Raw genomic sequence first — 14,839 nt, forward strand, 5'->3', positions numbered from 1 at the left:
CGTTACTCATTGTGGGCAGCTCGCTTTCGGACAGCGACATCCGTCGACCCGTGTGTCGTCGTACGCGTACAATTGTCCTGATCGGACAACGGGGCAAGGTCGGTCGACGTCGACGGACATTGCCCTCGACTCTCGACCAAGCGTACGTCCCGTGTGCAAAGTCTCGCGCGCGCACTAGCCAACTAGCGATCGAGTTTACGACCGTTTCTGCGCGCGCGCATGAGAGCGAGGTCACGTCGCATTCGCGCCATCTTCACCTTGGCTTGGATCGATCGTGCTCCCCACGTCCCCGGCCCATGCCGCTCGTCCTCCCACTCGCTTTAAACCACCACGCACCCCCGGCCTCTCCAACGAGTCTCTCACAACTGCCTTATCCATCGATCCGCTGGACGGGACTAATTCTAGGCTATCTATCATCACTTCATCACATCTTCCATCTACAACAACCAACGGCGATAATGGCCGCCTTGCCGCAGCTGCTTCTGACCCTCTTCCCCGCGGCGGTTGCCGTCCTGATCCTGCTGCTCGCCTCGGCGCCGGCCGCGCGGGCCTCGTCGGCGACGTACCGCTGCGGCTGGTGCCCGCGCAGGTCCACCGCGTCCATCCTCCCTCCCGACGCCGGCGCGCTCACCGGGGCCGCGTGCGGGTACGGTGGCCCGGCGGCGGCGGAGACGGCCGTCGACGAGGGCTTCCACATTGCCGCCGTCAGCGCCGGTTTCTTCCGCGGCGGCCGGGCGTGCGGCGCCTGCTACCAGCTGAGGTGCAGGGGCCGGAGCGCGTGCGCGAAGGATGGCGTCAAGGTCGTCGTCGTAGGCGAAGTGCCGGACACGAACAAGACAGCAGCTGGCCGCTTTCTGCTCACCAAGGACGCCTTTGCCGCCATGGCCACGCCAGACCGTGGCGCCGAGCTCGCGGACGCGGCCCTCGACGTGGACTTCAGGAGGATTCCCTGCGTGTACAAGAGCAAGAACCTGGCCGTTAAAGTAGAGGAGACGAGCAGCAGGGACCAGGGCTACCTCGCCCTCCGCTTCCTCTACCAGGGCGGCCAGACCGACATCGCCGCCGTCGAGGTCGCGCAGGCGGTCACCGGTTCTAGCGGCACCAACAGCGACGCAGCACCGTTGCCAACATCGTGGCAGTACATGACCCGGCGCGAGGCGTCCCCCTCGGTGTGGCGCACGTCGCGCGTGCCGGCCGGTCCGCTGCGGCTCCGGCTCGTGGTCACCGCGGGCTCCGGCGGCAAGTGGCTGCGCGCCGACTGGGCGGTGCTCCCCGCTGAGTGGCAGCCCGGCGAGGTCTACGACACCAGTCTGCGCGTCACCGACGTCGCCGCAAACACCTGCGGCGGCGCCTCCTGCTCGGCCACGGACGAGGGCGACGACGCCGAGCAGCTCCGATGACGCGCTCCCCTTGCATGCGTCCACGGATGAGCCAGTGACCGATCGATGTCCATCGGAGCCAACCTGCACGCCGACGGCGACGCCAGACACGCACATCTCCACCGGCTGGCCGCCGGAATATCGGTCGATGCTGCATGTACACTGTACAGAGACGTGTACATCGCAACGTACGACATGCATGCATGTGTGAGCATGGTCGACGACGAGTCCCGGTTAGGACAAAACCTCCATGTCCCGCTCTAAAGTATAAACAGAGGAGATTGGAGTGTAGCTTCACGTGTGGCGGGAAGGGACTAATGCAGAGAAGAACATGTACATAGATCTGTCTTGGTCTTGGAATCACATGACAGTGTTGCTGTTTTGGCTGCACGTCCTCTTCCTCTTTAGCATAGTAGGAGAGCATTATTGTAGGTTGATTCCACGAGCTGATTAAGATTGATCAATTGCCGACTATGGCTAAATTAACTGTACCGTATTATATTAATTTCCGTTGTGCTTAATTTGTAATTGTCATATGAAATTAATCACAAAATATAGAAAATCTGGTTAGAAGGTCCATCTTAACACTAAATAGGTGATCCCCACTAACAAATTTTAGGATATTATGTAAAATGTTCGTAGCCTTACGTAGATGTAGGATTTGCGACACCAATATGTCGCCCTACCATGCAACCATATGTGAAAAAGTTTCACCTCAACATGCAACTGCGTATGAAAAAATATTTTCATTCTGTTATGGTACTTATATTGATAACAGAATACATTGTGCAAATAATCATATGTATATTTCAGTTTCAGCTCTCATATTACGAATTCACACATTTTTAGTTTCAACTCTCATACATTGTGCAAATAATCAAGTTGGAATAAATTTTCTTTCCACTCACAAATTATCAATCTTTCTAAAATTGGTTGGTTTGCACTGTAGTTCAAGCAGCAAGGCACGCTATTACTAATGCATTGCAATCACATGAAATACAGGAACCAATAGAATCATGGTTATTGGCGTGCATGGCCGCGGACTGACCGTTTTTTTATGAGCACTTTGGATGGGTTCAGGCATGCCGTCCACCACACGTGTCGACCATTAGTTATTTTTTATGAAAGAAAGGGTCCAATCATGTCATGTGTTCCCCGCTCAATGTCTACCGCCCAGATGTGGGGAGATCCTCTAGGAATTAGTGGTTGGAGGACATATTTCAACACCTTTCCTTTTTCTCGTATAATGAATTAATCAAGTTGGAATAAATTTTCTTTCCCGTATTTTATGTGATCTTGACGCATCAGTAATCGCGTGCCTTGCTGCTTCAACGACGGTGCACACCACACTCAATGTATGAGAAAATGATGTGTGGTGGGCGGTATGCATGAACCCATCCAAAGTGCTCATGAAAAAAGGTCGGTTTGCCGCCGTGCACGCCAATGACCATGCTTCTATTGGCTCCCGTATGTTATGTGATGGTGATGCATTAGTAATCGCGTGTTGCTTGAACGATGGTGCACACCACGCTCAATGTATGAGAAAAAGGACGTGCGGTGGGCGGCATGCATGAACCCATCCAAAGTGCTCACAAAAAAAAAAGGTCGGTCCGCCACCGTGCATGCTAATGACCATGCTTCTGTTGGTTCCCATATTTCATGTGATCGTGATGCATTAGTGATCGTGTGCCTTGCTGCTTGAACGATGGTGCACACCAACCAATTTTAGAAAATGGCGTACCGACCTTTTTTATGAGCACTTTGGATGGGTTCATGCATGTCGCCCACCACACGTGTCGACCGTTAGTTATTTTATGTGAAAGAAAGGGTGCAACTATTGCTCATGTCATGTGTTCCCCACTCAATCTCTACAGCGCAGATGCAGGGAGAGATCCTCTCCGAAACAGTGGAGGAATGGCTGCGACTTGGTAGGGGTTCCTCTCTCCGAAGAAAGAAAGTTTTGTTGGGCCTACAAGTGAGTGGATTGGTGATCCCTAATTGGTCAACCGCCGCCTTCTTCCACGGGAAAACCCCCCTCTCTAGTCGATCCTAGATGTATGCCCACATTTGTGCGGGAACAGGAGGAGTAGGAGCGAGCCCTATAATATTTTCCTTTTTTGACGTCTATTCCAAGTCCCCTGGATCACGTTTGTTCCAAAAATAACTCTCCCGAAGGTTTCATTCCATTTGATATTCCTTTTCTGCGAACCAATGAAATTTGCAAAAAGACAGCAATTTGCACTGGGCCTTGGGTTAGTAGGTTAGTCCCAAAAATAATATAAAAGTGTATAATAAAGCTCATTAAACATCCAAAACAGATAATATAATAGCATGGAACAATCAAAAATTATAAATATGTTGGAGACGTATCAAACATCCCCAAGCTTAATTCCTGCTCGTCCCCGAGTAGGTAAATGATAAAAACGAAATTTTTGATGTGGAATGCCACCTAGCATAATTCTCAATGTAATTTTCTTTATTGTGGCATGAATATTCAGATCCGAAAGATTCAAGACAAAAGTTTAATATTGACATAAAACAATAATACTTCAAGCATACTAACTAAGCAATCATGTCTCGTTAAAATAACATGGCCAAAGAAAGTTCATCCCTACAAAATCATATAGTTTGGTGATGCTCCATTTTTGTCACACAAGAATGCTCTCATCATGCACAACCCCGATGACAAGCCAAGCAATTGTTTCATACTTGAGTAATCTCAAACGTTTTTCAACTTTCATGCAATACATGAGCGTGAGCCATGGATATAGCACTATGGGTGGAATAGAGTATAATGATGAGGGTTATGTGGAGAAGACAAAGAAGGAGAAAGTCTCACATTGACGCGGCTAATCAACGGGCTAGGGAGATGCCCATCAATTGATGTCAATGCAAGGAGTAGGGATTGTCATGCAACGGATGCACTAGAGATATAAATGTATGAAAGCTCAACAAAAGAAACTAAGTGGGTGTGCATCCAAATTCTTGCTCACAAAGACCTAGGGCATTTGAGGAAGCCCATTGTTGGAATATACAAGCCAAGTTCTATAATGAAAAATTCCCACTAGTATATGAAAGTGACAAAATAAGAGACTCTCCGTCATAAAGATCATGGTGCTACTTTGAAGCACAAGTGTGGAAAAAGGATAGTAGCATTGTCCCTTTTTTTCTCTTTTTTTTTTCTTTTTTTGGCCTTTCCCCTTTTTTGGGGAGAATGCTCTATTAATGATGATCATCACACTTCTATTTATTTACAACTCAATGAGTACAACTCGATACTAGAACAAAGTATGACTATATGAATGCCTCCGGCGGTGTACCGGGAAGGGCAATGAATCAAGAGTGACATGTATGATAAATTATGCATGGTGGCTTTGCCACAAATACGATGTCAACTACATGATCATGGAAGGCAATATGACAATGATGAAGCGTGTCATAAATGAAACGGTTGAAAGTTGCATGGCAATATATCTCGGAATGGCTACGAAAATGCCATAATAGGTATGTATGGTGGCTGTTTTGAGGAAGAAATAAGGAGGTTTATGTGTGATAGAGCGTATCATATCACGGGGTTTGGATGCACCGGCGAAGTTTGCACCAACTCTCAAGGTGAGAAAGGGCAATGCACGGTACCGAAGAGGCTAACAATGATGGAAAGGTGAGAGTGCCTATAATCCATGGACTCAACATTAGTCATAAAGAACTCACATACTTATTGCAAAAATCTACAAGTCATCAAAAACCAAGCATTACGCGCATTCTCCTAGGGGGATAGATTGGTAGGAAAAGACCATTGCTCATCCCCGACCGCCACTCATAAGGAAGACAATCAAAAAACACCTCATGTTTCAAATTTGTTACACAACGGTTACCATACGTGCATGCTACGGGACTCGCAAACTTCAACACAAGTACTTCTCAAATTCACAACTACTCAACTAGCACAACTCTAATATCACCATCTTTATATCTCGAAACAATTATCAAGTATCAAACTTCTCATAGTATTCAATGTACCTTTTTATGAAAGTTTTTATTATACCAAAGTAAATTACCATGTTGTTGTAAAGGACTCTCAAAATAATATAAGTGAAGCATGAGAGATCAATAATTTCTATAAAATAAAACCACCACCGTGCTCTAAAAGATATAATTGAAGCACTAGAGCAAAATTATGTAGCTCAAAAGATATTAGTGAAGCACATAGAGTATTCTAATAAATTCCGATTCATCTGTGTCTCTCCCAAAAGGTGTGTACAGAAAGGATGATTATGATAAACTAAAAAAAGAGACTCAAATCATACGCGGCGCTCCAAGCAAAACACATATCATGTGGTGAATAAAAATATAGCCTCAAGTAAAGTTACCGATGGACGAAGACGAAAGAGGGGATGCCTTCCGGGGCATCCTCAAGCTTAGGATTTTGGTTGTCCTTGAATTTACCTTGGGGTGCCTCGGAAATCCCCAAGCTTAGGCTCTTGCCACTCCTTATTTCATAATCCATCAAATCTTTACCCAAAACTTGGAAACTTCACAACACAAAACTCAACAGAAAATCTCATGAGCTCCGTTAGTATAAGAAAACAAACCACTACTTAAGGTACTGTAATGAACTCATTCTTTATTTATATTGGTGTTAAACCTATTGTATTCCAACTTCTCTATAGTTTATACCCTCCGATACTAGCCATAGATTCATCAAAATAAGCAAACAACACACGAAAAATAGAATCTGTCAAAAACAGAACAGTCTGTAGTACTCTGTAGGTTTCGAATACTTCTGTAACCCCAAAAATTCTGAAATAAATTGGTGGACATGAGGAATTTGTTTATTAATCATCTGCAAAAACCTAATCGCACTCTCCAGTAAAAAAATGGCAGCAAATCTCGTGAGCGCTAAAGTTTCTGTTTTTTACAGCAAGATCTCAAAACTTCCCCCAAGTCTTCCCAAAGGTTCTACTTGGCACAAACACTAACTAAAAGTATAAAACCACATCTAAACAGAGGCTAGATGAATTATTTATTACTAAACAGAACCAAAAAGCAAGAAACAAAAAATAAAATTGGGTTGCCTCCCAACAAGCGCTATCGTTTAACGCCCTTAGCTAGGCATTGAAAATTTCAATGATGCTCACATGAAAGACAAGAATTGAACCACAAAAAAGAACATCATAAAACACGTGACAAACACATCTAAGTCTAACATACTTCCTATGCATAGGCAAACATATTATCATAGCAAGCAAAAACTAGCATATGCAAGGAAGCAGAAAGAAACAATAGCAATCTCAACATAACGAGAGGTAATTTAGTAACATGAAAATTTCTACAATCATATTTTACTCTCTCATAACAATTACATGTGGGATCATAAGCAAATTCTACAAAATAGCTATCACATCAAATATTTTCGACACGATCCACATGCATGCAAAGTTGAAACTCTTCCAAAATAGTTGGATTAACATTAACTAAAGTCATGACCTCTCCAAACCCACTTTTATCAAAAATTTCATAAGATTGAACATTCTCCAAATATGTGGAATCTAAAGTTGACACTCTTCCAAAGCCACTTTCAATAATATTGCAAACACTATTATCAATCTCATATTCATCATGGGGCTTAAATAAATTTTCAAGATCAAAAGAAGAATCACCCCAATCATGATCATTGCAACAAGTAGTAGACATAGCAAAACTAGCATCCCCAAGCTTTGCATATTATTAGCACAATTGACATCAATAGAATTTATAGTAAAATCATTGCAATCTTGCTTTTGATTCAGGGAACTATCAAGTATGGGTGCAATAGCAATAAGCTCGTGTTTAACATAAGGAACTATAGCAAATTCATCTACATAGATATTGGCATAATGGCTATAAGAATATCAATCATCATGTTCATCAAGGGATATTTCAATCAAATCATCGGAATCATAATTATCTATAGATTTGTGCATATATCATTATTTTCTTCCAAAGCAACGGTCATTCTCTCAATAAATTCCTTAACATAGGCATTGTGAGCATAGTTTTCATAGCAATATTTAAGTATGTCAAGATTTTCAGATTCGTAGAGAGTAATATCATACTTCTCAATCAAAGAAACAACTTCAGAAGCACCCTTAAAAGCAACAAATTCTTCAATTTGTTCGATATCGTAGTAACTATAAACACCCTTTGCATAAGAAGATAAGATTTCATTTTCATTAAACTCACATATGTAGGGAAGGTGTTTTTTAGGGTTCTTAGAGCAACAAGTAAAATCATAAATTTCACAAAGATTCCAAGCATAACACATCAATCTGTTTATTTGATCCCATAAGAGTCTCCCTTTTTCAGACAAACGGTGACGCACAAAATGAGCATGCTCGTCTCAAGATTTCCCATCAACTAGGCTAGTTGGAGTTTCAGCACAAGCGCATAAGGATCGAAGATGATCCAAGTAAAACACTTCAAGTGGATACATATCAATAGATTTTTAGCAAGCAAAGATGCAAGCAAATGGAAGGCACATGGAAACACAAACAAAGATACATACGAGAAGAAGGTGAAGAAAAGGCAAAGGTTTTTGAAAATCATTTTAGAAGTGGGGGAGAGGAAAACGAGAGGCGAATGGCAAATAATGTAATGCGAGGGATAAGAGTTTGTGATGGGTACTTGGTATGTCTTGACTTGTGCATAGATCTCCCCTGCAACGATGCCAGAAATCCTTCTTGCTACCTCTTGAGCACTGCGTTGGTTTTCCCTTGAAGAGGAAAGGGTGATGCAGCAAAGTAGTGTAAGTATTTCCCTTGGTTTTTGAGAATCAAGGTATCGATCCAGTAGGAGACTACACACAAGTCACCTCGCACCTACACAAACAAATAAGAATCTCGCAACCAACGCGATAAAGGATTGTCAATTCCTTCACGGTCACTTACGAGAGTGAGCTCTGATAGAGATAATAAGATACATTTTTTTGGTATTTTTATGATATAGATTGGAAAATAAAGATTGCAAAATAAAATAGATTGGAAACTTATACGATGGAAAATAGACCCGGGGCCATAGGTTTCACTAGTGGCTTCTCTCAAGAAAGCATAAGTATTACGGTGGGTGAACAAACTACTGTCGAGCAATTGATAGAAAAGTGCATAATTATGAGAATATCTAGAGATGATCATGTATATAGGCATCACGTCCGCGACAAGTAGACCAAAACGATTCTGCATCTACTACTATTACTCCACACATCGACCTCTATCCAGCATGCATCTAGAGTATTAAGTTCATAAGAACAGAGTAATTCATTAGGCAAGATGACATGATGTAGAGGGATAAACTCAAGCAATATGATATGAACCCTATCTTTTTATCCTTGATGGCAACAATACAATACGTGTCTTGCTGCCCCTGCTGTCATTGGGAAAGGACACCGCAAGATTGAACCCAAAGCTAAGCACTTCTCCCATTGCAAGAAAGATCAATCTAGTAGGCCATACCAAACTGATAATTCGAAGAGACTTGCAAAGATAACAAATCATACATAAAAGATTTCAGACAAGAATCAAATATTGTTCATAGATAAACTTGATCATAAACCCACAATTCATCGGATCTCGACAAACACACCGCAAAAAGAATTACATCGAATAGATCTCCAAGAAGATCGAGGGGAACTTTGTATTGAGATCCAAAGAGAGAGAAGAAGCCATCTAGCTAATAACCATGGACCCGAAGGTCTGTGGCAAACTACTCACACATCATCGGAGATGCTATGGTGTTGATGTAGAAGCCCTCCGTGATCGATTCCCCCTCCGGCGGAGCTCCGGAAAAGGCCCCAAGATGGGATCTCTTGGGTACAGAAGGTTGCGGTGGTGGAAATAAGGTTTCGTGGTGCTCCTGAATGTTTTGGGGGTATATGAATATATATAGGAGGAAGAAGTAGGCCGATGGAGCTGCGAGGGGCCCACGAGGGTGGGGGCGCGCCCAGGGGGGCAGGCGCGCCTTCCTTCCTCGTGGCCGCCTCGCTTCTTTCTTGACGTCTACTCCAAGTCCCCTGGATCACGATTGTTCTAAAAATAACTCTCCTGAAGGTTTCATTCTTTTTGGATTCCGTTTGATATTCCTTTTTACGAAACACTGAAATAGGCAAAAAAACAGCAATTTGCACCGGGCCTTGGGTTAGTAGGTTAGTCCCAAAAATAACATAAAAGTGTATAATAAAGCCCATTAAACATGTAAAATAGATAATATAATAGCATGGAACAATAAAAAATTATAGATACATTGGAGACGTGTCAATCACCGCTTATATAGGGGCATCATAGTCGTATATATGTGAAGCTCGAGGTTGATTGGTTGTCGAAGTTGTAGATCTATGCTATGAAGATAGACTTACGAAGATAGATCAGTTACACACCTCGATCGTCTGCCCTCTCCCCCTTTCTCTGCTTTCCTTAATATTCACCGTCGAGTCATCAAAACCATCAACTAATTCAGAGGGGCTCGGCTGGCCCGGTCGCCCTACACTAATGTCCCTTCCAAAGGCGAAGCTCTCGTCTTTGGCAACCAGCAAATGGAGGGCTAAAACCTGTAGTTTTGAAGAGTGATTAATGCTCTATATTTTTGACTTAATTTGTTTCTTTATCTAGTGAGCTCTAACAGGATCTTCATTAGTTGTGTTCCAGTTGGAAACTTTGGTCGGGGAAGATAGACCTATGAAACATCAGACTATTCGTGAGGCCTTTGTTCAATAAAATGTAAAGTGAAGTCATGGGCAAACTTCCCTAGGGCCAAATGGTATCATGGTCAAAAGGTTCAACATAATTTAACATGCATGTCTTAGTTGAAGAACAAGATATGTCATCAACACTGTCATCGATGTGTGGCATGCATGTGGTGACGAAGATTATCACATGTGTCTATTTAATTGAGGTTGAAACAAATATTTATTATCACATGTGCCTTTTTATTTCCAAAAGTTTCACCCAAATCATATGTGCATCTCAAGTCATCATGATAGTATATATATTCGCATCACTCATCTTGGAAAAACACGATTATTGTGTGTGGTTGAAAGTTTATTCTCTTACCTGGGAAACTTGCATGACTTCCGTCATAATAATTCTTGGATGTACGCACGTAAGGAAGTTCTATCCACTGAGAAGTTCTCCTATCTAGGTGTGACATGGCTCACAACACTATTATCCAATTGTACATAAAATAATAAAAACACGAGAATGAATTGTTTTGTAGTGTGCACCATCGTCTAAGGAGCGGGTAGGCGCCGAAGCACGCGATTACTAATGCATAGTGAACACATGAATACATGCACCAATCGACGGTGGCGTGCCGAGCGTTGTTTTCTTTAACACTTGGATGGGTACATGCATGCATGCCGCCCACCACACGTGTCAACAGTTATCTGATGTGAAAGAGACGCTCCACCTTTTTACTATGCCACGTGTTTTTCGTCCATTTCTCTTGCCCGATATATCTAGTCATGCGTTCGTCGCCTAATATCTCCCACCAGGATGTGGGGAGGGTTCCTCTCTGAATCGGGAGCAGGTTGGCTGGGAAGTGGGTGGGGTATTTCTCTCTCCAGAGAAAAGAAGTTTTGGTGGGCCTACGAGTGAGTGGATTGTTGCTTCTTGATTGGTCAATTGACGCCTCCCATTGATGTATACCCCTCTTGAGCCAATCCTAGTCGTATGCCCACATTCGAAGGAACAGAGAGCGGGCTGGTTTCCTTTGGGCCTAAGCGGGAGTCACATCTCTTTTCATTTTCATTTGAACTCATTAGTCAGGTCGTCATCATCTTATATATGTGGAACTCGAGGTAGATTGGTTTTACAAGTTATATTTCTGATGCCATTGAATATGGACTTATGAAGATAGATTTCTGGTCGTTAGGGAAGATAGACCTATGAAGCAGCAGACAATTCGCGGGGCCTTCGTGTGTGATTTCATGTACTTGTAATTTACAAGTATAATAAAATTTACAAGGAAGTTATAGGTGGTGCTTCCCTAGGGCCAAAGGGGGCCATGGTCAAAAATTTCAACACAATTGAACATGCATGTCTTAGTTGATGAAGTAGATATACCATCAAGATTGTCACCGATATTAGGCATGCTTTCTATTAAGGCCGAAACAAAGATTCATTATCATCTATGCCTTTGAATTTCCAAATTTTCCATCCAAATCACATGAACAACCTCAAGTCATTCCTGATGGTATATATTGGAGTCGCCTTCTTGAAAAAAAAACATGATTATTAAGTGTGGTTGAAATTTTGTTCTCTTAGCTAGGAAACTTGCAAGGCTTTCATTATAATAATCCTTGAATATAAGCATGTTAGAAAGATATAGCCATTGAGGAATCATCATAGCTAGTTGCGACATGGGTTGCGCCATTATGATCAGATTGCACATAAAATAATAAAGCACGAGATTGAATTGTTTTGTAGTCATGAGTCTTGACCATTCCTAGACTCACAATTTATATCTCATGTAACAGAATTCTACACCAATAGGGTGCAACTGTAGGGACCCACATGGTGAGTCTTGTAAATTCGAAAGGATTTTTTGTGTGGTTGAGAAAATATATTTAGAACATGTTTGTCAAAGTAAGGGGAATTTAATCGAATCCATAATTTTCTAAATAAACTCTTTTCTTTCTCTAGTCCTTCACTAACCAGAGGTAATAGCCCTACAATCTGAAAATGCCCAAATATAAATATGGTTTGTGGACAATTGAGTAATCATATGAAGATAAGAGTGGTACGTGTGAATACTATGATTAATCATATGAGGATGATAATTATACTAGAATAACATTTAACCAGGGCAATGCACATCTAATAATGTATATACTCCCTCTGTGTTTGTATACAAGGCAACTATCCCTTGGAACAAATAAATACCATACTGTTTGAACTGATCTACGACTTACCACTTCACATCTTATAATTATGGAGCATAGCTAGAATAATACAATGATTAAATACCTCTAAAAGTATGTTTGTCAAGACTTCAAGCAATCATATTGTACTAGAATAACGTGTACCCATCGAATGTAACCTGCAGTAATATACATTTGGTATTCCTAGCATAAAATGATATATATCATGGACACTCGTTTCGAAAAGTTGATTTATAACTCTCAGGCGGGAAGCTGTTTAGAAACTGGACCATCGCTGAGGAAGGATCTAGGTCTCGAGATGGAATTGGCCAGGTTTGAATGCGAAGTATCGAACCAGTGCCTCCATCGGCCTTGAAACTTTTTCTACAATCAACCTACACGATTTCATCACACATGTCATGTTTTGGACGTTTTCAAGTTCCGTTTGATATATACTAGCAATTAAGTGCAACTCTAGCGCTTTAATGCATGCAATTCAATATCTTAACTACATATACATGAAATCATGGCCAAAACTGGGATGTAGAATTCCGTTTTCTTTGTTTATCATATGTTTAGTGCTCCCGCAAGAAAATATGGCCAGTCCCATACAACAAGGGGCAAGACTTGGTCGGGCATTTAATTTCTAAAAATGCCAATGAAGCTATAAAATTTTGAGACTTGGCATTGTGGCATGATATGACTCAAGGAATTTATGGTAAAAAAATTGAGAACATTTCACAATAGTTGCCATACGATACTACTTAGAAAACCGAATCATCTATGAAGAAGAATGTAGGTTCGAGATGGTGCGGGTCAGATTTGCATACAAGGCCACCGGCCGGCCGCCGGGAAGGTCGATGCTGCTGCATGCATGTACACCGTACACTACAGATGTGTGCGTGTTCGGCTACCTGCACGGAGAAGATGTACACACGCGGAGAAGTGGGGAGAAACTCAGTAAGGGGCATGACAGCGAAAAAGACCCCGAACGCAGGGAAATGTACAAATGCCACCATTGAACACGCTAGCAAGTGACTAATGCATATTAGTGGCTACATTTTTCGATAAATTACTCATGGTCACTTGTCTTTGTCATTGTCCTTTTTCTATATTAGTGGCTACATAACACTAGTGCAAAACCGGGCAATAGCACCGGTTCGTAAGGCCCTTTAGTGCCGGTTTGGTAACCGGCGCTAAAGTGTAGGCATTAAAGCCCCCCCCCCTCCCCCCCTTTAGTACCGGTTCAGCACGAATCGGTGCTAAAGGGCAACCACGTGGCACGAGCCAGCTTCGGGGGCAGGGAGCCCTTTAGTACCGGTTGGTGTCACCAACCGGTATTAAAAGGTTGGGGGTTTTGGGTTTATGATTTCTTTTTCATTTAATTTTGTGTTTTCCATTTAATTCTTTTCGTTTGCTGGTATTTTACGATACTACATATTATACATGTTATGCATATATATAGATAGAATTTCTAGTAGAACCGATCATAATATATATCATCGAATGTCTCACAACCACCATTAATTAATTCACATATATATACACACATGTATATATATATATAGGTTCGCGCTATTCGTCACCCTGGGTGAGAATAGTTATTCTTCACCCACCTCTATTTTACCATCAATGCACCATAAATTTGCGTTCCGTCAGTTTTGTCTTATTTCCGACGCAAAAAAGCGATCATAAGAAAAAAATATAATCGCCGTAAAAAATATTTTATGTTATGTAAAATTACAAACGTAAAAACATAGTCTAAAATACACATAAACTGTAAATTTTCTTGTCTTATGACCTATATTTTAATTTTTATGTCAAATTTTACGTAGTGAATCAATAGGAATATAACTATTTGAATTTGAAATGTAATTTAATTATGAAATGTTCGTAAGATTACCTCGGGTGAAGAATAACTTATTCTGCACCCTGGATGATGAATAGTAACAATATATATATATATATATAGGGAAAATCCATCCTACCACCCGGTGGTAGTTACCCCACATGTCTCATATACTAGGATGTGGTACTATATATACTATTTTATTATTTTAAATATGTTCGTATACTATATTTAAGATATTTCAAAACAAGTTACATGAAAAAATTGCATATGAGCCCATAGTTTTTGTTATATTTGTGAAATACGTACATATTTGTACGTAAAAAAGAGCATACTAAAAAAATGATACATACTACCTAAAAATTTGTATATATACTACCTAATCATTGTTATATACTACATACTACACGTACATACTCTCGGTTTTGACAGATACTACATACAACATACAAAACGCAAGTGGTGGTAACTACCACTGCTTGTAGCAAACATTTGTCCTATATATATAGGAAAATGGGTCAATACACCCAGGAGTACATACTCCTATGGCAGGTGGCGTTTTTTTGTTCTCCATGCATGCTTCTTATCCTTTAGTTAATTGGTTATTTAATTACCTGCTAAACCGGTGGAGTACAAAAAGTTAGTTCCGTATTGATAGGGAGGATAAGCCACCTACACGTCTAGATTGAAATCCCAAACAAAAGATGGATGACGCAGCCACAA

General features: G+C 41.6%; 1 protein-coding gene across 1 annotated transcript; it reads left to right on the plus strand.

Annotated features, from left to right (window-relative positions):
* Nucleotides 1–338: 338 nt before the first annotated feature.
* On the plus strand, nt 339–1,908 carry LOC119330956 (expansin-like A4). The gene has a single exon (XM_037604108.1). The coding sequence runs from the start codon at nt 459–461 to the stop codon at nt 1,398–1,400; it is 942 nt and encodes a 313-aa protein (XP_037460005.1). The 5' UTR covers nt 339–458; the 3' UTR covers nt 1,401–1,908.
* Nucleotides 1,909–14,839: the final 12,931 nt, after the last annotated feature.

This window comes from Triticum dicoccoides, chromosome 7A, assembly GCF_002162155.2.
Source record: "Triticum dicoccoides isolate Atlit2015 ecotype Zavitan chromosome 7A, WEW_v2.0, whole genome shotgun sequence".
NCBI lineage: Eukaryota > Viridiplantae > Streptophyta > Magnoliopsida > Poales > Poaceae > Triticum > Triticum dicoccoides.